Source organism: Chrysemys picta, chromosome 9 (genome assembly GCF_011386835.1).
Source record: "Chrysemys picta bellii isolate R12L10 chromosome 9, ASM1138683v2, whole genome shotgun sequence".
NCBI classification, from domain to species: domain Eukaryota; kingdom Metazoa; phylum Chordata; order Testudines; family Emydidae; genus Chrysemys; species Chrysemys picta.
Genome location: NC_088799.1, coordinates 17,355,459 through 17,380,499, shown reverse-complemented (window position 1 = coordinate 17,380,499; position 25,041 = coordinate 17,355,459). Strand labels below are relative to the sequence as shown.

Here is a 25,041-nt window from a genome sequence, read left to right as displayed (position 1 = left end):
CATCATTCATACAATGCCATCGATTATCCTAAAACAGATCACTGTACAGACGTATGCTTTATTTAAGATTTCCCAACAACATGCCATTTATTAATAATTCAGAAAAGTATGGAATCTAGCTATCTTTTCTGACCATGTTTAAAAGTATAAACTAATCACATCTGAAAAGACAAAGTGGATAATTCAAAACTTTTACATGATTTATGCTACCTCTCTGACTCTTGTCTGAAAAATACAAACTGAAAGATATGAAATGTCTTTCAATGGGTGTAAATGAATTGGGTATGGCTATCATCAAAACCAGATGCATGACATCTAGTTAGATTTTAAAGACAAATGTAGTGCTTATTAGAAACCAGAGTGCAAAGTTTGTACTACAACTGGCTCCGTATGGCCCCGATACAAATCATTTTTCGGCAGTGAGTGATTTAGAAATTATAGTCCTCTGACTTCTGCTTGTGATCACCTTTGACTTCTGACAGTCTCAGCACTTGAGATCACATATTATGATAACTAGAACTACCAGGCTGTTAAACTCAAACTGCTTCCCTCGCTGTTAACCAGACTGAGCATGGTGTGCACATATTGTTTGCAAAATAAACACTGCATTAAGTGTGATTTATATTCATAAGAAAATACACTATGCTTAGGAAATTATACTGTAGTATAATACCAGTGCTTTCTTTGTCAAGTAGACTGTGGTTAATGAAGAATAACTCAGATTTCTTGGATCCTTTGGTTTCAGTTTTTCACCAACAAAGGCAAAATGATAACTTTAGATACAAGTTTATATGTCTATTAATTTATATATATTTCTCTTTTTTTATCTAGGTATATCTTCCAGATACTACCTTAGCCGTCCCTCCAGAATATTCTAGGGATTTCTCCTTTCTACTTTGGGGAGAATATAACATCTAGAAATTAAGGGCCAGAGTTTCAAAAGGGCTCAGCACCCAGCAGCTCCTATGGTTCTTAGTGGGAACAGCTGAATATTGTGCACACTTGAAAATTGGTTTCTTTGTTTAGATGCCTTATTGGATACTGGCCTCTTTTGGAAATCTGGTCCTTGGTCATAACAGCAGTTAACAGGCATCCCTTAGCATCAGTTAGATTAGATGAACTCACAAGACCTATTAAGCAATGAAATCTCAGGGAATAATGACTTCCCTGTGGGAGTCTCTGCAGATTAAACTGATGAAGATTTAATCATTTCTGTCTGTGGATTCTTTTGCCCTTGACACAGCAGATCTGTTGTTAGAAAAGACTTGTGACAGAGGGCATCCAAATGGTGATAAAATTATGTCTGTATTAGCTCTTTATAAGGAAACAAACACAAACTCACTAAAATATTAATCAATTTAGATAGTATGATATTGGTTTTCCCATCCAGAGTGTGATTACCAAAAGTTATTTGGTTTTAGTCAGAATAAGAATGAAATATTGTAACTAGAGCAACCCTAACCATTCCCACTCAGGACACTATTTAACAATAAGTACAATAAAACCTCCAGTGTAACGTGAAAAAATATACTCTATCATAAACAAGCCACCACCTCCAAAACCAAAACAAATAGACGGGGTATTGGGAAAGGAAGAAGGAAAAAATTCTACACATAAAAACCAACAGCTGACGTTGGTACCTTTCTTTTAGGTACAGACCTCACTGCAGTTCTGCCATTCACTTTAATTTCAAAGCATCCACGTCCCTAATGATAAATAATCTGTTCTAGTAGGGGTAAAAGCAGTGATGAGCTGCCAAAATCTTAACAACCAATTCCCTATAAAAAGTTCTGATTTAAGGGATGTGCCACAGTATGTATTTTTTGTACCAATAGGGTTACCATAAGTCCGTATTTTCCCGGGAGGAATTTTTTAATTTTAATGTTCCTCCTGGACAGCAATTTAAGAACCAAAAAGCCTGACATGTCTGGGAAAATATGGATGTATGTTAACCCTACCTAAAGTTCTTTTTTAAAAGGATGGGCCTGAACTAGAAATGAGCTCCGTTTCACATGTGTGGGTCCCTGCCACTCCCTGGGGGTGTGCTAGGGTGACCAGATGTCCCGATTTTATAGGGACAATCTCCGGTTTTTGGGTCTTTTGCTTATATAGGTGCCTATTAACCCCCACCCCTTGTCCCGATTTTTCACACTTGTTGTCTGGTCACCCTAGGGTGTGCACATATGTGGGTCCCAGCTGCTCCCTGCCCCCCTCATTAAAGCAGATGTGCAGGGTTACTGCCCTAGGAACTGCAGGGCACCAGTGGACATGGGGCCGGCTGCAGACAGGGGCGTGGGGCAGGGCTAGCTGGAGGTAGGGGGTGCGGGGCTGGCTACGGGCAGGGCAGGGGTGTGTGGGGCTGGCTGGCTTCGAGCAGGGCCGCAGGGTGTGCGGCAGGGGTTGGCTGGCTTTGGGCAGGGGGGTGTAGCAGGCATTGGCTGGAGACAGGGCAGGGGGTGCAGCAGGGACTGTCTGCGGGCAGGGGGTGCGGCAGGGGCTGGCTGGAGACAGGGGCTGGCTGCGGGCAGGGTGGCGGTACTCACGGGGAGAGCAGCTCAGAGCAGACCGAGCAGCAGGACGCAGCCCAGGCCCAGCAGAGCAGCTGAGGACCCACCAGGCAGCAGCGGGAGCCCCAGGGCCAGGAGTTGGGGGAGCAGCAGCAGCAACAGGGCCCATGCCCAGGGCCAGGCAGCAGCCCACATGGCTCCCACAGCGCAGCGCCCCCGGCGGCCGGAAGAGGAATTACATCACTTCCCGGCCAGAGCCCATCAAAGCCGCAGCACCCCCTCACAGGGAAGCGGGTTAACAACCGGTTCTAAAACTGCTTCAAAATTTAGCTCGCCACTGGGTAAAAGTGATCAGTGTTGATTGGCCAGAACAACCTGCAAGAAAAATTAGAGAAAATAAAACAGGAATGACCATTCATAGCCCAATAATTCCCATTTTAAGAAGCCACATGATGTAATTTTCCTGCTAAGAAATCTCTCACATTTAATTTCAGTACTTAATGGTTTGAAAAAAAGTTTTCATTATTCACGTGAAAAATGAACTCATCTGCTCAGATGCTTAGTCCTGTGGTTAATTATATTATGAAAGAGACCAACTGATAAGTAAGTGACTTATTACAGTAGAGTTCTCCTGAAATGAAAGCTCCTGAATTTGTTAGCCTTCTTAGACTGTACAATTGTGATAATCAGCCTGTTTGTACATTATGAAGCAATTTCTAAAATCACCATGGTCTTGCAATGGGGGCCATTAGCAGTCTGCAGTAAACACTTCCTCTTTCCTATCCAGTAGTGAAAATGGTGACGACCAAATGCTTTGTCTAGAATGCCAGCCAAAGTCTGCCTCCCTCCTACGCCAGCACATAATTCTTTTGTACATAAAAATCTTTATCCATTTTATAAAGGGCTTTTCCAAAACAGGTTGAATTAGTTCATTTGCTTTGTAAAATGGCCTCTACGAAGAGCTCAGATAGATGCGGATGATCTTGTGATCAAGGAAATGGATTTGGATTCAGATCATGGTTCAGTTACTTCCTGTGTGAACTTGGATGAATCAGTTACTTTCTTTGGGTCAGATTCCGACGCCCTTATGCTGAATAGTACCTTAGTCCACAAGTGGGTCTAGTGAAGACATGGGCAAGTCTATACATTGATTTAAATGGAACCATTTGTATTATAAAGTAATATTCAATGGGCATATTCTTAGATGGTGTAAATTGTCATAGCTCCATTGACTTGAATGATAATTCACACCAGCTAAAGATAGTTCACAACTACTCCAATATGAATACAGGTATCAGAATTTGATGCTGTATTCTTAGTGTTTCTCTTTCACTGTGTTGCTTATGAAAATAAATTTGTTTGTGAGGCACGTATTCTATGTTGATGGGGGCAGCGCCAGCTGCAGGCACCAGCTAAAAACGCAGATGCTTGGGGCGGCCAATACCAAGGGGCGGCACGTCCGGGTCTTCGGCGGCAATTCGGTGGTGGGTCCCTCAGTCCCTCTCGGAGTGAAGGACCTGCGCCGAATTGCCGCCGAAGAGTGGAGCGGTGCAATCGCGCTGCTGCGGCTTTTTTTTTTTTTCTTTTGCCACTTGGGGCAGCAGAAAACCTGGAGCCGGCCCTGGTTGGGGGATGAATATGTTTCTAAGTAGATCACTGCTTTTATTCTTAGCTTTCTGTTTACCCTACATTCATGAAAAGCTCAAATATTTAGCCACTTTATCCTTAAGATTCCTCCTTTCTCATCTCTTCCAGGATTGAAATTCTAAGTCAGGCTTTGGTTTCCCTTAAAACAAACTCTTTTGCTCAACTTCCACAATAAACAATAAACAAATGTTCTTTAAGACAAAATCAGCCATTTAAATCATGTCTTCTAAAGCTCATGCAATTGTTGTTTCTTAGAATTGACTTTAAAGCGATCATATAGGGAAATATCTGCACACTGATACCAGATGTGCAAACAATTAATTGCAATTGTATATGGTAGAATTTGGCCCATTATTACAAATTTTCACCTGGGAGTATATTAATCTCTTATTGGAATACTTTACTCACTTTTGATCTGTGTAAGACCCTGTAGCTACCAGCCAGCACTGGCTAAAGTCACGGAGGTCTTTGGAAGTCATGGATTCTGTGACTTCTGTGATCTCCGTGACTAAATCACAGTGTTAGCTATAGTGAAAGTAAATGAATGTTGTTGGTTTATACTGTTTAACCATTATAACTGCACATGCCTGTCTCTTGCAAATGGCTTAGCTTTGCATACTTTTTATCCATGTTTCCCAATTCCAGCGTGGTAACCTGATTTATAAGACTAACAAATTTATTTGTGCATAAGCTTTTGTGGGCTAAAACCCACTTCATCAGATCCATGGAGTGAAGTGGGTTTTAGCCCATGAAAGCTTATGCCCAAATAAATGTGTTAGTCTCAACGGTGCCACAAGGACTCCTTGTTGTTTTTGCTGATACAGACTAACACGGCTACCCCTCTGAAACCTGATTTATAATAGAACATCAGCAAAAAAATATTTGCTTAAGAGAATGTCTTTATGAATAGTGAGGGCAGGAAAGGGAGTTAAGGCAGCTTGTTGGGAATAAAGGAAGTGCTGGCCAAGCGTCAGGCTTACTATTTGGCACTGACCAAACAGATGTCCTCTTCCTTCCTCTGTCACTTAATCTGGATATCCAAAGACAGCAAACCACAAGCTTCCCTCTTCTTCAAGATACACTCTGTGAATTCTTCCTGAGGCACTGCAGCCCAACGGGCTGTGTTTGGAATTAATTTCAACACCTCAGAGCCTGCAAGAAACCCAGCCTTGTTTTATAGAACCTTGAAACTTTAAACGTAGCCACTGTGCCTTTGGGAATGATCCTTGAAGAGCATTACCTATCTGGGATCCAAGTGAGAACCCGTATCTTAGAATCAACCATGCAGACAAAGGGGGAGGGGGGGCAGGGGAAGAGAGGTCTATTCTCCATATCATTTATGTGTATCTCCCTTTCAAGGGTAACAGGAGTAACATAGGCATCAAAGAGTCTAGACCTCCTCGTGTACAATGAGAGAACTATATTTTTAGATGAAAGCAAAGGCCTTTGAGAAGAACAGTACTGAGCTTTTTTTTTTTTTTTGGTACTAAAATAATAGGCTTTTGTAAAGAGAGATGGGGTAGGGAGGGAGCAGGATTGGTCTGTGCACAGAACTATTTAGAAGACACACGCAGTATAATATAGAACACCATATTTTATATTTTGTTCATCATGCTCGATATGGAGGCTACCTGCAAAGCCACCACACTAGGAAAATGAAAACACTTGTCTTTAATTGCAAGGACTGTACTCGAGGTAGGGGATTCACACGCTTTCTTTGCAATCACGGTTATAGCCATACTCCATAATCATCTCCAATCATGGCTAATTAGTTCGTTAGTCTGTGGTGCTGAGTCCAGACGCTGGGGGCATTCAGCTGCATTATTAATTTCTAGTCTGTGAAAATACATTTAGAAAATAGATACCACTGCAAGATTTTATTCCACAATGATTTTTTTTTTATTTACTTGATTACTGTTCATGTAGAAAAGAAAACCTGCTTATGGTTTATTTCTGTTGTTCAGAAATTAAGCCTGCTTTTTAGGTGATAAAAGACGATACATTCAAAACTGATAGAAATATTGTTTTCACACAACATGTAATTACACTGTGGAACTCATTGCCACAGCAAGTCATTGAGGCCAAGAACTTAACAATATTCAGAACAGGATTGGACATTTATACGGATATCAAGAATATTTAAAGTTGTCAGACTTTGTTATAACACATTTTGGGATGGATATTGAACTTCATACTCCAGGGCTTAAGCCAATCTCTAACTATGGCCTGCTACACTGGTGGTGTCATGTAGGATATGTGTACCTACACACTGCAGTGAAAAGGAAGCTGCATCCACACTGCGAAGCGACATGTGGCAGTGAAAGGCTTTGGCATGGGGGAGGCCATGGGGAAAGACACTGGCTGTGGGGAGGCAGCAGGACACAATACTGTTAAAAATATGTAGACATGGGAGGCACTGCTTTGGCACATAGAGAGCCATATAGGGTATATACCCTAGCGTTCTGCCATGTCTCTCTTTGCCTAAGCAATGCTTCAGTATTTACCCTGCTACTTATATCCTTGCTATGGGGGCATGCAATGTTTGTCCTGTACATGCCACTGTAAGTGTAGACACCACCTAGAAGAGATCACAATGAGAACTAATGTAGGGACAGACTATCCTGCATGTGTTTACCGCAGGGTTCCTATACCTTCCTCTGAAGTGTCTGGTACTGGTCATTGTGGGAGGCAGGATACTGGACTTGGTGGACCTTGGGTCTCAGCCAGTATGGCTATTCCTAGGTTCCTACCAGCTGCCTTGGTTTTCAAGAGTTGGTGAGGTTTTCAAGATCATTTAATTTGTTATCTAAACCTTGAGCCTGCTTCTTCTCACTGGGTTTTTCGCTGACCTTAATGAAGTTACTTTGGATGTCAGTGAAACTAAGAGGGGAATATCAGGCTCCTTATCTTCAGCCTATGATTTTAAAAAAGAAAAACGAGTGTGTCTCCTATGGAGTTGTCATTTTTGTAAATCTCCAGCAGAAAAGCATGAAACAGTATCTTTAATCTGCTCCAACAATAAAAGAAATATAGCCATTTAAGAGGCTCTCATTCAAACAGGAAGGAGAGTTGTAGAAGGGATACATGGAATTAGATAACCAATGAGCTCCACTTATATAAAGGTGACATGGTGGTTTGGAGGAGGCTGTGTAGCAGATTAACATTACAAAATGAGGTGACAATTTGAGAAAGTGCAGGCACTGCAGCTGTCAGTAAACACAATGGCTATGACGGGTGTATAACTGTGAATTCACTCAATGAATCTGTGCCAAGCTGTCAGATAAGTTTGCTTCATTTATTGGATGCATGTTAGTAGCATCTCAGATTTACAGTACTTCATAATCCGGCACAATAAGAAATATTCAATCTGCTTATTGACTTTATGGAACAAGAAATGCTAATAAAGCATTGAGTGTTTAATAAATACACTTGTAGGGCTGCACTTCGCTATCAGAGCAAGAGCTTTGTTTTCTATTGAGGTGGATAATTTGCAGTTAACACTGGAAACGGTAGACATAATGTAAGATTTACAGACAACTGCCAATAAAGGAAAAATGTTCTCGATTTTTCTCCTCCTTTTGTTCTTTTGTACAGAAATCAAGCTGTATGGGGAATGGTTATCTGTGTCTATCTCCCTGTCTCTCTTTAGATATTTCTGTATAATATTACATGTTTGTATTGATTCGAATAAGGTATAATGTGTAATATCAGAGAATGGTCCAAACTGCAAAGGTGAGATCTGAACTTCCCCAAAGTTCAGGAGTTATGCAGACCTGAAATTTTGGTTTTAGACGATCTGGGCCATGATTTTCAAAATTGGGTGTCAAAAATTTGTTTCTGAAACCTATATTTAGGCATCTAAGTGGCATGATTTTCAAAAGTGCTGAGCTTCCATTATCTCCCACTGAGTGGCTGGATGCTCAGCACTTTGAAAATCAAGCAAAGTGATTTAGGTGCCTAACTATGGATTTAGGTGCCTAACTCTAGATACCCATTTTGAACATCTTTATCCAGACATAGGGATAACATTACTCATGAGTGACTAAGCCAAGGCATGGGTTATTGGCAATGAAGTTGTACTAAAGACTATGCCAATTTAAAATCTTTATCCCTCACCATCATGTATTCTGTATATGCCACATATTTTACCAGTATTTTGAAAACATTTTACAGAGTTTTAAAAACGTTACTGAAACTATTTTTCATATCCATGCAAAGCAAAATACCTCAGTTACCAGAGTTGCAAGGCTCAGGAAGAGAGAGAAATTAAAACAAATGAATATTCTCTAAAACTTCTCTCAAAGATTTTTGTTAACCAAAACTATACTTACTTTGAAATTCATTATCACAAATCTTTCCAGCCCTAGAAAGGAGTGCATTGCATCCCATTGGTAAGCTTGAAATCTCCCCTTTCCATTGATATTAAGTGCCTGTCTGTAGCCCTAGAGAGGGTGTAATTCCACATTTAGGTGGAAAAGGGAAGAAATATTTCCCAGATAGGTAATTTTTTTAAAATGGATGTATAAAACTGCTCATGGATTTGGAATGTTGGAATAACTCATAGGGGGAGATTGATTACTTGGCAGAGTGAAGGTGAACTGCAGACCCTTCCAATGAACTGGTTTATTACATGGCTATGACCTCCACATATACATCTGTATGTATGATATATATATATATAAATATATATATATTTGTGTATGCACATTTTTTAAACTTGTGTGTCTAAAGTTAGACACTAAAATTTACATTTAGGGCCTGATTATGTGGATTCTTACACCCACACTTAATTTAAAGTGCGTGAGTCGCATTTGCATGATTGGGACTGTAGACGTCTACATTGCCCCTGAAGTCAGTGGAAGCTGCAGGTGCTCAACACATCTGAAAATGAGGCTACTTACTTGGATGCCCGTATTGATTTCAGTGTCTGAGTGCTCGAGTCCAAAACAAAGAAGTGATAGAACTCCTCAGACGTGGCTCCCGCTATGGAAGGAGAGATGGTGCTGATAACCTGGTGGAAGCCAGGGGGACCTTCTCCCCACTCTTGAAGGAGGGTTGGTGGCTTGGTAACTTGAGCGGACCCCAGAGGAACCCCCAGAACCCCTCTCCTTGCTCCAGAAGGAGAGATGGTGGGTAAACCTAGGGTGACCCATATCAGACCTACCTTCCTACTCCTGAAGAAGAGATGGCAGCTAGCTAACCTGGTCAGGTTGGGAAGTTGAAGAGGTGAGGAGATGGTTTCTTTGGATCCTCCACATCTTTTGCTTCCGGACCTGCTCCAGAAGAAGAGATGGCAGCTAGGTAACCTGGTTGTGGGGAGCCGGGTCAGATGTACCAGAACACCATTTCAGCTCCCCAGCCAAGTGTTGGAACACTGTTTAGAAGTGCACTGGCACAACTCAAGCACTGGTCTAGCCGTTTTGTTCCCCAGAGTTTCACATTTTTACCATGATCTCTGGGAGACCATAACTGGGAAGAAATTGTATTAGTTGTTGGATTCATCTTCAAGGTAAATATTTTCTGTTTGTTCTAGCCTTGAACTAAAGTCGCTACATGTTAGTACTGGGGTGGGCAAACTATGGCCCGTGGGCTGTATCCAGCCCGCAAGCCATTTTAAACCGGCCTGCTAACTCCCGCTAGGGAGCGGGGTCTAGGGCTTTCGGGGCACTGGGTTGGGGGCCGCACCACGTGGCTCGGCCCCGCTCCAGCTGGGGGGCGCTGGTTCGGGGGCCGCACCACGCAGCTCCCGGAAGCCATGCTATGGCCCTGCTCTGGCTCCTACACATTCCAATTGTCCCCTCTGGTGCTCCAATGGGAGCTGCAGGGGTGGTGCCTGCAGGTGGGGCAGCGTGCAGAGCCACCTGGCCGTGCCTCCATGTAGGAGCCAAAGAAGGGACATGCCACTCCTTCCGGGAGCCATTTGAGGTAAGCACCGCTCGGAGCCTGCACCCCTGAGCCTCTCCCCACACCCCAACCCCCCTGCCCCAGCCCTGATTCCCTCCCCCCCCCCCGGTCTCCAAGCTCCTTGGTCCCAGGCCAGAGCTCCCTTCTACACCCCAAACTCCTCATCCCCAGCCCCACCCCAGGGCCCACACCCCTAACCAGAGCCTGCACCCCCTCCTGCACCCCAACCCCAATTTTGTGAGCATTCATGGCCCGCCATACAATTTCTATTCCCTGATTTGGCCCCCAGGCCAAAAAGTTTGCCCACCCGTGTGCTAGTATAACACTTCTAAGCCAATTAAAAGAGTTTTCCCTTGGAATGATGATGTGCTTTATTCATGTGGTATTCCACTAAGAATGGGAATGATTTTACAGATTTTTATTCCACTTCAGTGATCTATTACAAGTCCACTGAGCTATGACATGCAGTAAAGTCAGCTTATTATGGTTCAGAGCACACATTAGCCCTACAGGGGTGGTCAGTGAAACAAAGGCCATAGCATATGTGGCTGTTTAAAAAGAAGAAGAAGAAATTGGTTACATACAAAAGATAAACATTATAACCCTGGGACTTGTTTTAAAAATTAGGTCATAGACATGAGATTCTCTTTATCGTCTATTAAAAATTGTTGCATAAACTTATTAATAGAATACCTTTTAATTCTAGAAAATGGGTAGTTAATGTGTTCCCTAAATCCAAGCACTATTTCTTATATTTAAATAGTAAATTTGTATGAGAACTCATCATGTCATTTTCTTTCTGGAAGATTTCAGTCTCTCGTTGAAGGGGTGCATTTCTTAAGTGCATATGTGGGTTTTTTTTTCTTCTGCAGAGCTTTTACATCTTGATGTGAGTGCCATCTTTTTTTCCCAGGTGTTTCTTTTTTGAAGACAAAACAGAAATTTTTGTGGACAGTCTGATTTTATCTAAAATTTTTCTTTTTTATTATTATTCTTTTATTTTTAAACCAAATTTTCAACTGAAAATCAAAATATTTTCGGGGTGGGAGGGACTGAGGAAGAGTCAAAATTTTCTACTGAAAACTTTGATTAAAAGGTGTTGTCCCCCCACTCCTGGGCAGAACATTTTCAAACCAACTCTACTACATGATATTCACAGAGCTGGTGTGAATAGCATTAACTAAACTGCAGAGAAAAAGAGGCTTCTTCAGATGGTTCCTTCTCCCTCTTTCACATGTTTAGTTTAGAAAAGGAGATCCATTTCAAGGGAGAAAGCCACCTTCTCCTAATCTGAAATAATAAATAGCTGAAGGTAATAAAAAAGATTTTGGAGAATTTAAAATCAACAAGGGGATTATGCAGTGATCTACAGTACTATGTGTGTATGAAATACATATGCATGTATCCAGAATCCAGGTGTTTACAATAATACATTTAAAACCCATCATGTTTGACTCTTCTACATGTATATGACAATATAGAATATGTAAGGGTCATCTAGAAACTGTATGATACATGTGGAAGTAGGTTTAACTCCTTTGTTTCAAGAATAAAACAGGATTAAAAGATTTTATAAAGTGTCTGCTATGGATTGGTTTGTGTGTGGCAATATTGGCTCTACATAAATTTTCACTATTGAACTTGCAAACATCACAGTTATTTCTTGAAGCGCCCACATCTTGTTATTACAGATGGATCAATAGTCTTGATAACACTTTGTCAGACCTAACCTGGTAGACTTGTAATATGTCAGAGAATTTTTGTCATTTATCTTGCCGTGCACGAGACCAATGTATTTGCAACCTTGAATAACATTGAATGTGGAAAGCAGACTGAAATGTATCATGTGGCAGGGGGTTTTGACAGGGTGTGTGTGGGGGGGTAGGTTTGGTTTTTTATGCCTAGTATATGAATCTGCAGGTTAAAATCCTGAACACTGTGTATGCTCTAAGGATACAGAACAGCAGACTGAGGCCTGTGAGGCTTAAATTTGTGGTAGGCATGTTTTATCTAGTCTCTTTCTGATCATTTATTTAGCAGTAGGTAACCTAATTCCTTTATTGAGCTCCAAGGACAGATTAGCAAGGCACAATACCAGAGGAGGCTTTCTAAATGAGAGAGTGGTTACAGGTCAGGGGTAAGAACCTTGGCCATAGCTCGGAACTATGGCAATTTATACCCATTGAGGATCTAGCCCTAGATGCGTTAAGCACCAGCTGAGGGGGAGAAGGCTATAGCTCAAAGCAGTGCAAGATACATTATGTTTTCTGTTATTAAAACCGCTCTGCTTCATGTGCTGGATTAATGTTGGTAAGCTTCAGAGGAACAGTATGTTTTAAGGAGAAATGTGAATAAAGAGAGTAGGTTTCTTGGCACAGCAGGAGGAGGAGGATTTCCTGGTTTAAGAGAGAACTGGGAAGAAGGCATGGCACATATGCAAGTGTTAGGACAGAGATGAAGGAAATCGTGGGTGGAGCATACGGTGCAAGAAGGAGAAGAGGAGGAGGAAGAGGTTTGTAATGACACATTACAAATACTCTTTAAAAGGTGTAAACCATACTGTAAACCACAGCTTTTTCATGATGAACAAGAAATAAATGTATTTATGTTCCTAATAGAAATACTTTGCAATCAAGAAGAAAGACAATGTACTTAAGTACTTTCGCATTCAAAGCATATTTTTGGAACTACTCTTGGATAATATTAAAAAAGTAAACGTGAAGTTCTCAAAGTTTAAAAAGAGTTTTTTTGTTTCAAAACACAGAAAAAATTAGACTATATAGGGTAGTGTCCATCAGTCTGTCAATATTTAAATCTCTAGGAGGTAATATAGTATTGTCTGTTCCTTAAATATTTTTTGGTAAATTATCACATTTTGATGGTGACCACTGACCAGTCCTCAGCACTCATAATGTAAATAGAATTGGAGACTGTAAAAGAAGGTTAGCATATGGGTCATTATTAGGGTTGCCAACTTGGTAATATTTAAAAACCAGACACTCCATCAGAAGTGCCCTAACCTCCCTTGCCCTGCCTCTTCCCCCGGCGGCCCCATCCCCGTCCACTCCTCTTCCTCCTCCCTGCCGGTCACTTGCTGCTTTTCCCCTCCCCGCCCCTGCCTGGGTCAGGAGGGGTTCGCCTGAGGAGCTGGGGCTGGGAGCTGCAGTCGCCCAATGCAGGTAGGAGGCAGCCTCAGCTGAGTAGGAACTGACGCGGGTGAGTGACCAAGTGCCTTCTTGCCTCCCCCACCCTCAGTAACCGGACTTTGAGTGTCTGGGTGAGTAGATCTGACCAGACACTGTCAGATCCTCTTTTTGACTGGTCTTTCCAGTCGAGAACCAGGCACCTGATCACCCTAGTTATTGTTTGTTATCATCAGGCCTTATCCAGGCCTTATCCAGATGTCTGGTGGTTAATGGAAGGAAATTTCTTGGAACATGTTATCATGCAAGACCTACGGAAAAGGTATAGGTTTCACTGCCAAACTTCACCAGGCCAAATATTAGGCCCAGTTAAATCAACGGCAAAACTCTCATTGACTTCAGAAGGATTAAGATTTGGCTGGCTGTGTCTTTTTAACTTAGCATTGTTTTCCAATACTGTTGAGGATACAGTGAAACTTCTTTTGTGACCCATTAGACAATGTGTAGAGCTATGGAGAAATTAGTTGTGGTGAGTTTGCACACCCTTGGTTTCATTTTGTGTTTCTGATGTCAGAAAACTAAAAAAATAAAAGCAAAACGTATTCAAAATTGCCAACTGTAGACAGGTTTAGTGTGGCTGGATGGTTTCTACCAAAAGCTAGAAGTCAGAAAATTCATCTTAAATTAATCAAAGGATTAACCGACTTTGGTAAAACTTAAAATGATCCTAGCCCAAGGTTCAGGTTTGTGACAAGTTCCAACAGCTCTTTTATGTATATATGTAAAATTCCCTTCATTTTTTATCTCCTTTGAAGTACTGTGTTTTTCTGTTGATCAAAATCTAATAAATAGAGTTTTAAAAGGAGGGTTTTTTTCCCCTCAGAAACATTGAAGGTTTCTAACATTAAAGTCATTTTCATGTACTTTTGCAGCTAGGATTATGCCTCTCTGTTTTTACCCAATCTTGCCCCCACTCATCTTGCGTTCCCTCAGCTCTTGCTTTTTAACCTGAAAATAATGTGAACAGCCCCTTCTAGTGCCAAAACCACTGTTGCTTGTGGAACTGTCACACTCCCAGGTATTGAAAACCCACTGTGTTCCTTAACCCTGGGTTTCTACTTAATAACACGCTGAGTAGCTCTGCTGTGCCAACAAGCCTGTTCAGGACTCTCATCCCCAAATTAAAAAAGACCAACCTCTTCATGCAGATTTTTCCTGTCAGTGCTTAACCATGAATACATAAAAATGTCCCTACGTGGCATTCTAGACAATACTAACGTTTCAGATCCAGCAGTAATAAGATAAAAACATCACCCAAAAATCCCTTGTGAAATATGTGAGGCACATGTGGCAATGACCCAAATCCACATGTGCTGCTTTTCATTCCGTTTGCTATCCCACCAGTATATTTTACAACTTTCCCATTTGGAAAATACTTCCTTAGGACTTTTTTGTCCATGAGCCCTTTCAACAGGCCATGAGTAGCCTGCTATTACCATTCCCTGCCCCAGAAACTCTCATTCTGAATGTATGAATAAATGGGTTGAAAAAAGCCGCCTTAAATTCTTAAATATTGAATGGATAGTCAGTACCAATAATAATAATTAATTGTCACAGTTCAGGGCAACTGCACTTCTGTCCCCTTCCATGGTCCCTCAAGAGCACCCTTTCTAGGCTCCTGGTTCCTCAGCAGTCACCTTTCTTGGACGGAGACCCACATCTCTCTTTCTCTCTCTCTCTCCTGACCAGGGTTTTTTCCAGGCTGCACAGTTCCCTCCCTACACTGTGATATCCCCAGCAAGCCAACCTGCCTAAACAGGCCAGTGTCTGCACTTTGCTTTCTCTTAGAATGCTGTGAAGAGTGGTAATTGCCAGAAGTCACAAGTTGTAACTCTTTCTAAACAAGCCACTTGTCCTTAAGGTGAAAGTATTACAGAGAAAACATAAAAACAATAGACAAAAAACCTACCAGAGGTCACCCATCAGTCTTATGGGGCCTCAGTAGGCCAAAGTCCTTCCATCCCTTCCCGGGGACTCTCCTTGTACAAAAGGTCTTGTCTGTTTGCTGGATCCGAAAGAATCCAGTTTAAACTCAGGCTATTCATCCAAAAGTCCTTTCTTGGTCTGTTGGTCTCTGGAGAATCCAGTCTGAACCACTACAGGTGGTGGTATTTCTCTGGCCGCATTACAATCTGAATGAATTTGCCTAATCACCCCCACTGTTCTTGGTTCCTGGAGGAGCTGTATGTAGCTGAGGCCTGGCCTGACATGAGTAATTAACACAAGAAGGCCTCAGTTCTTGGAAGATACAAATAGGGATGTAAATGAATCATCAGATTGAAAACAGAATGTTTGTGCTAAATAAGATAAGTAAATAGGTCAGTAGGTTAAAAAAGGCAGAATGTCTGAGCCAACTAAGATAGGAGGGAGAATGCTCAGGGAACTGTTTACTATGAACTAGATAACAAGGGGCAAAATAAGTTAGGAATGCAGAGATAAAATAAAGAGGAAATTGAACCATGGACAGCGGGTGGACAGCACATGTTGCACAGGGATTGGTTCCTGCAAAATAACCAAGCCAATCCAAAAATGTGATGCTATGTATAGTAAATGCAATGAGATATGTAATGTATATAAAGTGAGAGGGTTTCTGTGTAACTTTGGAGCTGTGATGTACTCTGCACCCCTCCCCACTGTGTTTGAGTCTGATCAACTCAGTGTAGCACTGCTGTATGCCAAATGAAGATACCTGAGTGACGAAGGCTGCAGTCAAACTGAGTTTTTTGGAAGCCAAGTGAAAAGAGGTGTCAGAGGGTCACGTTCTCCCATGGAATTACATATAGTCCCTGGCCCACACTGATATAATTTGAATACAGTCAGCGCTCCCAAAGATATTGCAGGAAGTTACAAATCTGACACATTAACATCAGGCAAGGTCAGGGACTCATTTTGTTAGGCACTGTACACATACACACAGGAAGACGTAGACCCTGCTCTGAATTGCTGAATATCTAAGACAAGACATAAGCAACGATGGGGCACATCCTATTTCAGGAGGCTATAAGGAGCGGATCTTAGTTGCTTCTTCACCTGGTAAAATCAGAAAGATGCACAGTGTTATTGAAGGAAGAGACAATTTAGTCAATGCCTACTTTGTATTCAATGTCTAATTTTTATATGCTATTTCCCACTACAGATGTAAATGAATGTACCATTGAGAATGGTGGTTGTCAGGACCAGTGCTGCAATACTATTGGCAGCTACTACTGCAGATGTCCAGCTGGCCAGAAACTGGGCGAAGATGGAAAATCATGTGAAGGTAACATTCTGTACTGTGTCTCTTTACTGATAAAAAATCCGAGAACATCCTTGGAATGAAAACTGAGAGAGTTACCTTTTATCTAGAGCCAGCTGAAGTGCATAAATTCAGAATTGTCAAGAGTGCAGATCTTCTCCTGTCTGGATTATGAAGATGTAACTTTAAGAACACTTCAAAGGGTTCTTATGAAAAATGTATCATTTTGCCCTGGATTTGTTCTGATTATGGAATTTCTATCATCAGTTTAAAAACCTGAAGAAAGTGTATACATTTGAAAGTATTTCATCCGTTTCTAAAACAAAATGTGCTTATCAGAAAATACACATACATTTCTGCACTTCAGTTGCAGTTCCACAGCTACAGATTAAGCATCTAAAATAAGATTTGAAATCACATGCTACATAAATCCATTTGCCTTCTTTCTTAGGGAAACATGAAGCCAGATTCCTAGTTAAGATCTGGGGTGAATTTCATCCCTATGCAAAGGGCCAGCTTCAAAATAGGGTTTGCATGAGACTTACATGCTAAATAGATCTTATTTTAGCCCTCTGCACATGGCTGAATTTTATCATGGCTGTTCTGCAGCACTTTGGGAACATAAAAAAGCTGTAAACCTGGTCTAACTGGTCCATTAAGCCAGGTTCAAAGCTATTTTGCATCAGCAAACTGATGCAAAGTAGTTAGTGTACCAGGAAATTTGGCCCACAGAGCAGTAAGCTGTAGCATGTGATGCCCTCCAAAAAGGTTTAGTTTATTTCTGAGGTCCCATGTGATTTTTCAGATGTGAGCTTAGAAACCACCCGCGAAAACTCTCGTGCACACATGCTGAGACTGGTTATTTGCAGAGCTGTTGCCCTCTATCTTGTGTGGCTGTATTTCCTTGCTGCAGTAAACAAATAGTTGAAGTTCTTTTGGTTCCTTCAGGATAAAGGTGTTATATATATGTAGATTCTTGCAAAACATATTATCATCTTTCACAGCATGAAGACATTTCTGTTTTCCCCACTGTACAGACTCGTACAAATTCCTCTCTGCCAGGATTTCATTTTACTTTTGTCCTTTGCCTCCAGATTTTTAGGTTAGATACATTGCTGTGTATGTCCCAGCTGTGATTATATTCTTTACTATATCTCTATAGCTTATTCAGGAACACTCTTTCCCAGACTGGAAGGTTGTAGGATTAGTTTCCACAGCAAGCTATCAGTCGGTATCCAGCTTGACAATGTAAATAAGAACTAGATGGGCATTTTCTTTTGATTGAAGTGGTTTTTTGTTTGTTTGTTTGTTTTGTTTCTTAGTTTTTTAACTGATGTCCTATCTGCGTCCCTTTGATGGATTTTTATATTCCAAATGCACAAACTCAGAAAAAGTGTACATAATTCAAAGGGTTTTACTACCTTTCTTCAGTCTCCTGTTATTAACTTTAGTGATTCTTTGGAAGTGTTTCTGTGGACAAGTTTGTATGTGTTTATATTGTTGAATACTTACAGTTTTCAGATTTGCTTAAAAGTAATTAATTGAGCTTCCAGATAATCCTCCTTGTATTGAAAGCAAAGATTACCCATCTCACTCCTAAATTGCTTAAATATAACAACACAATTTTTGTGAGAGCAGTAATGAGCTAGTCATGTATGTCTCCTCCTCAAATGTGGCATTACATTCTTTAAAAGGTGAAGCTAAGGATGTTTGACTCTCCTATCAGGCATTTCCTCATGAGCAATTACAGAGGGATGTGGTGTTAGCCATTATGAAGCTTATTTAAAACAATAGAAATAACATAAGTGTACAATTACAGTGTTCACCATTGAAGTTTTTACAGTTTTTTCTTTTGTTTAATGATCATTAAAACATTAGTTGGGGGAGGGATAGCTGAGTGGTTTGAGCATTGGCCTGCTAAATCTAGGGTTGTGAGTTCAATCCTTGTGGAGACCATTTAGGGATCTGGGGCAAAATCAGTACTTGGTCCTGCTAATGAAGGCAGGGGGCTGGACTTGATGACCTTTCAAGGTCCCTTCCAGTTCTAGGAGATCAGATATCTCCATTAATTTATTTAGTTATTTATTGTAATAAACCGGTGGTTTTCAACCTTTTTCATTTGTGCCCCCCTAAAAAATTTCAAATTGACCCCCTTAATCCCCTGGACTATTTAGAACAAATTTAAAACTACTTAACTAACTTACAACAAACTCTAAGACTATAACTATAACTACAACTATGATACAACAAGATAAGCTAGGGAAAGTGGAGAACAGCTAAGCAGCGCTCCACAGTTCCAACGACCGTCAGGGGCGGTAAGAAGGAACTGAGGGGGCGCCGGGTCGGCTGGGGTATATATTCAGCGCCATGAAGGCGCCACTCTAGGGGGCTCCACAGCCGACCCGCCGGTGTTGCTAGGGTAAAAATCTTCCGACGATCGTGCACGCGGCGCGCGCACACCTAATGGAATGGATATGAGCAACACATCTCGAAGAACAACAGTTACAACGGTGAGTAACCGTCTTTTTTCAACCTTTTTCATTTGTGCCCCCCTAAAAAATTTCAAATTGAGGTGTGGGCCCCTTTGGAAATCTTACACTTAGTCTGTGGACCCCCAGTGGTCTGCATTCCACAGCTTGAAAACTTCTGTCAAGCCAATGGAATACCACAAGTATAGCAGGGATGATAATTATTTGCAAACAGCTGTTGTTAAGATTTTAATGACAGCCAGTGGACAGCCATATGTTCCTGCAGCCATAGTACCTTAGGTATGACTTCATCAGATTTAACAAGATAAGTAAGTTTCTGCTTGGCCCTTGTTGGATGGGAGACCTCAAAGTAAACCTAAGGGTGCTTTGGGAAGTGATGCTGATAATTCAGGAGATGGTACTCTACCCCTTTAAGTTGACCCTGAGCCAATGCCCATTCATGATGCTATGTTGTACTGTGTAGACGGAGGTGCCATCTTGCAGATGTGGTCTAAAACTGAGTTTCTGACCACTTTGTTGTCATTAAAATTACCATGGCATTTTAGAAGAGCAGGGCTGTTAGTCAATTTGATTACTTATATTCTGTTTGCCTGTATTTCCTCTGCCATCTCAGTTGTATATCGTATTCAGTTTTAGTCCTAATCTACAGCGTAGCATTCCTGTATATTGAACTGCTTCCATGCTCCATCCCAAAAGCGCTTTTACTTCCCTAATGAGTGAAGTGATTGATCACGACATTTTAAAACCACTTTGAGATGTGTTAGGATGAAAGCTGCTGTACAAACGTGAGACTTAAATATTGTAAAGGCAGAGCATAAATCATACGGACATTGTTAGTTCTCCTTTAGAGGATAAATACAGTTTTGATCTTAATAGCTTCAGAAAGAGAACATCTTCTGCCAATAAACAGTAGAGATATTATCAAGAAATAGGTCCCAATTTCTGATTGTGATCTCCATCCATAGTAGTGGGGCTGAAGAGAGAGGAAAGAAGTGGGTTGTAACTAATTTACCAATCCAACAGAACAATAAAATTTACCATCGTCCATGAAATTGTTTTAACAAGATAAAAATCTGAGCAGTTTTAGCAAACCATTGGCCTGATCTTATAAGGTGCTCAACAGTATCCTCAGCCATATTGGCTTCAATGGTAGTAAGGATGGACAGTGCCTTGCAGGATTCAGGCGTACATTAATACCAGAGTATAACAGTTGAAGAAAGCTGAAATAATCCTAGAACAAGTTAGTGTGCTCAGCATTAACTAAACCTTTATAACTTTTTCCCATGGTTCTGCTGTTCATTAAGCGTGCTTCATGGAGAATGAGATTGAATGGCGCTGCATGGAACTTTCAGTGCCGAAGATTCTATGGTCCTTACCAATCAAGTAAGGACCGTTTTTTAGCCAGTTGTGAGATTGTCATGACAGGATATATAATCCATAATTATATACAATACAATACTTTGCATTACCTTACTGAACAATGTTTACATCTGGCAGTAAATTGCAATATGGTGAAGTAATGCACAGCTGAATAAAAATGCCAGAGGAGTGGGTTGATTAGCCTTTCAGAACTAATTCTGCATCTGCTGTGTTATGACAGTTTTATCTCCCACATCCCCAGACAGACTGACACTGGAGAATTCAGGATTTCATGTCTGACAAGCAAGGAACTTTTTGGCTTAGATTTGTGCAAATAACAGGTTTTGACATAAAAGTCAACCTTAACCCGTACTCTTCAGGTCAAATCTGGGTCGCGTTGAAATTAATGGCAACACTCTTTTGACTTTAATGGGGAAAGGATTTGACTCTAAATCAATGGGAGACTAATTAGATGAATTCCTCTCTGGCATAATTTTAGAGTCTGTGGAGGTACTGTGCAGATGAGTGTGGTCCAATAATTCTGTGCCAAATTCTGTTGCCCTTACATTAAGTAGTACCTTATGCTGCAAGTAGTATAGTTTATTTCAGTAGATGAATTTGAAGAGTAAGATAGTACTCATAATGACTAAGGGTGGTGCAAACTTTCAGGTTGTTTACATAATGTATCACTGTCTGTACTTGATTGTGGCAGAGAACCATTAGCTCAGGGGAGGCAGTATGGCCTAGTGAACGGACTAAAGTAGGACTTGGGAGACCTGGGTTTTAGTCCCAGCTCTGCCACTAGTCTGCTGGGTAACCTTGGGCAAGTCATTCCCTGTCTCTTTGCCTCAGTTTCCCCATTTTTAAAATGGGATTAATGGTATTGGTCTCCTTTTGAAAAGTGCCTTGAGATCACCTGCTGAAAATCACAGGAAGAGCTAAGTTTTATATTTATTAACCCACAAGAGTGCTAATTATATATAACGGTAAGAGAAAATAGTCTTTTCCAAAATGCAAAGTTTCAAAATTCCACAATATCAATATAATCTAAATTCTGACTTGTAAAGTATGATGGGATGAAGCATGTGTTTACATGTGAATAAGCTACAGAAGTCAGATAAAACGGTCGTGACCCTATGTTAACCCTCTTTGGTAGGCTGTCATTTCTTATTTATATCACCATGTTCTCATCCATCAAGACCACTGTAGCTAGAGACCAGTGAGGTCATATGATTAGTGTTGACAAAAGGGAGCTTTTGTCTTACCAATTAGAGTAATATTCCTATCCTTGTAACTTGATCGGTGGACATCCCTGGGAGTTTTTGTTAAACTTCTGAGCATTGGCAGATTTCCTGACCTTTGTAAGATATGACCTCTCAGACTATTGAATTATAGGACAGTTATTGTCTGATTCTAAGACCACCATTGTTTACCCTAGTAATATAATAGTCTTGGATGTCAAGTGATTTATCATGATTCTATGTCTGAAGAAAACTCTTTCAATAGAGATTCCAAATAATAGCTAACAGCTTAATTTAAAAGAAAAAATGAAGGATTTGTGTAAGAGGAAAAAAATATATATGTTAAAATGGCCACAAACATTAATTTATTTTTATTTTAATATATTAATTTATGTTGATAAATTTTGTGTTTTAGTCATAACTTATTCTTTGGCCAGAGGAAACCCTACATTTTGCTAGTGAGGTTCAAAGTGCTGATTCTGCATTTCGGATTGATCTCCTGTTCTTCCAGTCACCATTCCAAGCAGTGTTCCTCAAAAAAATGTAAGATCCTAATATTTGGTACCTCTAGGGAAATGGCCTGGGATAAAAGAGAAGAAAAGCCCTCGGGCCAGTTTGTTCTCTGTTGCAGGGTCTCTGTTCAATATAAGATGAGACATGAACCCATTGGTGGGATTCAAGATGCTTTTACAATATCCAGTCATGTTAAATTCCCACCATTTTCACACTGTTCTGTGACAAACCATGACTTAGGTTTATGCTTAGCTCAACTCAAGAGCACCTGGATAGAAAAAATACAGCAGATAAAAGATATAATATAGGATGAAAAACTGGCCTCCTCTGAATACATGTGCAGAAAGTACCAGTTACTAACATCACTCAAAATTTCCTTAGTGAGTATGCTAAAGGACTCCCATGTAGAATGGGGCAAACTGACCTTCTTTAATCCCCTCAATTTTAAAGCACCATTGTAAGAAATAAGTACAGTGCCATGGATCTGTTTCTGGCTCCTAATGACTATGTTACAGCAAAAAAATTCTTGAAAAATAAGTTAAAATTTCAGCTGATAAATAACAAAGGAAAATTCATTGTAAGTCATTGGACATTCTTTTAACGGGGTGAGATGAATTGATTGGATCCTGATTAATTAATAGCTTAAGGCAGGCAGAAACCTGAGCTGAACGTTGCGTTGCTGGATGAGCACTTGAGGCACTGTCAAAATTTTAAAGAATGCTGCAGTTTGGTTTGGTCAATCCCTTCTAATTTGTTGCAGCATTCCAAACCTAATCTACTCAGTTACATGCTCAGGGACCCCATGAACCTTTCTCAACCCATGTCTACGCTACAGGAAGTATAGTGGCATAGGTACAGCACCGTAAACATGCCAGCATTATCCCATGCTTTGAGCAGGGGATTGGACTAGATGACCTCCTGAAGTCTCTTCCAACCCTAATATTCTATGATCCCATAGTGTAGACATAGCCTATAGTGTCAGAAGGTTTTTTTCTGTCTCTGTAGGAATACCACTTCCCTGGGTGATGGTAACTAGGATAATGGAAGCATTCTTCCATCAGCCTAGCTGTGTCTACACTGGGAATTAGGTCGACATAGCCACAGCATTCCGGGGTATGAATTTTTCACACCCCCTGGGCACTGCAGCTATTTCAACCTAAATTTGAAGTATAGACTAGGCCTGAATCTTGCTAACATTTGTCATGTACCAAATGACAAACTCAATCATTTCAGAACAAAATATGCAATCACAGGTCTAGTTTTGCTGATACCTAATATCAGTAGAGAATGGTAGGCTTTTACTTCACTTAACCTGTGTTGAGCAGACAAGGAAGAAAGCCAGAATTCCATCCTTTTTTGTAACAAGTGTGCAGCCCTGCTTAGGAAAACCACCTGATATTATTAAATCATTGGGGTTATTGTAACTGTTTCATTTTGAATTGTTTTTAATTATACTAATTTACATTTCCCTTGAGTTGTTTGTGACTGTTGTTAGAAGTTGCTTGAAATGCTTTAGTTAGATACAGAGAGTTAGCTGGTATATATCTGAAAGCCCGTGAGTGCCAGAGTCGAGAGGACTGGTTATGGTAAACACTCTGGTAGCAACCATCCTGTTATAGCAGAAGGGCTCTAACTCGTCTGCTCCATTGCTTGTAAATGCAATGGCATTGCAAAGGGATCATATCTCCAATAAACACAATATAAATACCTAAGCAGATGGAAGACTGAGCCCTATTTAGAGTACATCACAAAGGTCTAGTCTCAAGGTGAGAAAGGCATGGATGCAGTAACTGTAGCAAAGTACAAAGCGTAAGAGACATTTTCTCTTGTCTCACTAGGCACATATTTAAAAATGCCCCTCTACTCAGCATGGAATACAAGCCTAGGAACTAACAAGACTCTTAAATTGCAAACCTGTGTTATAAATGGTAGCTGTGCTTTCTTCACCAATTTTTCTAGTCATTTTCCCAGCCAGCCTCAGTCTTGTCTGGATTGGGCCACAGCCAACAAACCCTCACCAATACACAAGACTCTTACAGACAATGGTCATTTCCACTATATCAGCAGCTTATGATGGGGCAGAGATTTCTATCATCAGCCTGCTGAAGATAACACAACCTGCAGCTCCCTTTTAAGTCCCTACCAGCCTCCTTGAACATGTTGAACAAGAAGGATAACCAGATAGACCCCATAATACCCCATAAAAGAGATCCTTTAAGGTAGAGGAGCCACTCTTTCAGACATCTCCCTGAAAAAATGAACAGAGCTGTTAAAGAGTGAGTCCATTCACCCTGGATAAGTCCTTGATTGACTAGAATTGAGGAAATCTGAGGATTTCAGCTACTTGCCAGAGTTTTCAACCAGTTTTTCAAAAAATGGGAGATTTTACATAGGCCAATGCTTAGCAAGATGGTCAGTGTCGAGAGCAAGTTTCTTAACCAGAGGCTTCGTAATAATATCATCATTGAGAACAACCAGTATTTTGCCCCATGAAGGGAGATGACAACCTATACTACTATTTCCCCATTATCTTTGTCCATTGGGTCCGACTTGCATGTTGTAGCCCAGAATTCCCTTTATGCCTCTAGCACATCAGATTGAGAAAGCAGAGAAAAGTGAGTGTTTGTCCCTTTAAGGCCCTGCTCTTTCATTGTAGAGGCAGTTTAGATCATCCCAAACAAAAATCGAGACTGAAAATTCACAAGACACTTCATCAACAAGCTTCACACTACATCTAGTTGTCAAATTATGGCAGGGTATGGCAGAAAGAATTTGGCATGGTATGTAATATTGATATGTGACACGTCTTCATACAATGTATCTTCTGGTATGTTAAGAGCAGGATATGCTATCTAAAGGACACTTATCCATAGTCCTTAGACAACTGACATCCTGTGTCACACTTTACTTATTAGATGAATTATTGATGACCTGTTTGACAGA

General features: G+C 40.8%; 1 protein-coding gene across 7 annotated transcripts in view; it reads left to right on the top strand.

Annotated features, from left to right (window-relative positions):
- The window catches only part of LOC101953726 (multiple epidermal growth factor-like domains protein 6), a 276,313-nt gene that overhangs the window by 147,414 nt on the left and 103,858 nt on the right, over positions 1 to 25,041 (top strand). For all 7 annotated transcript variants that reach the window (XM_008164980.4, XM_008164979.4, XM_065557816.1 and 4 more), the window contains exon 5: positions 16,398 to 16,520. In XM_008164980.4, the coding sequence (XP_008163202.2) occupies positions 16,398 to 16,520 (123 nt within the window). The remainder of the gene's footprint in view (positions 1 to 16,397; positions 16,521 to 25,041) is intronic.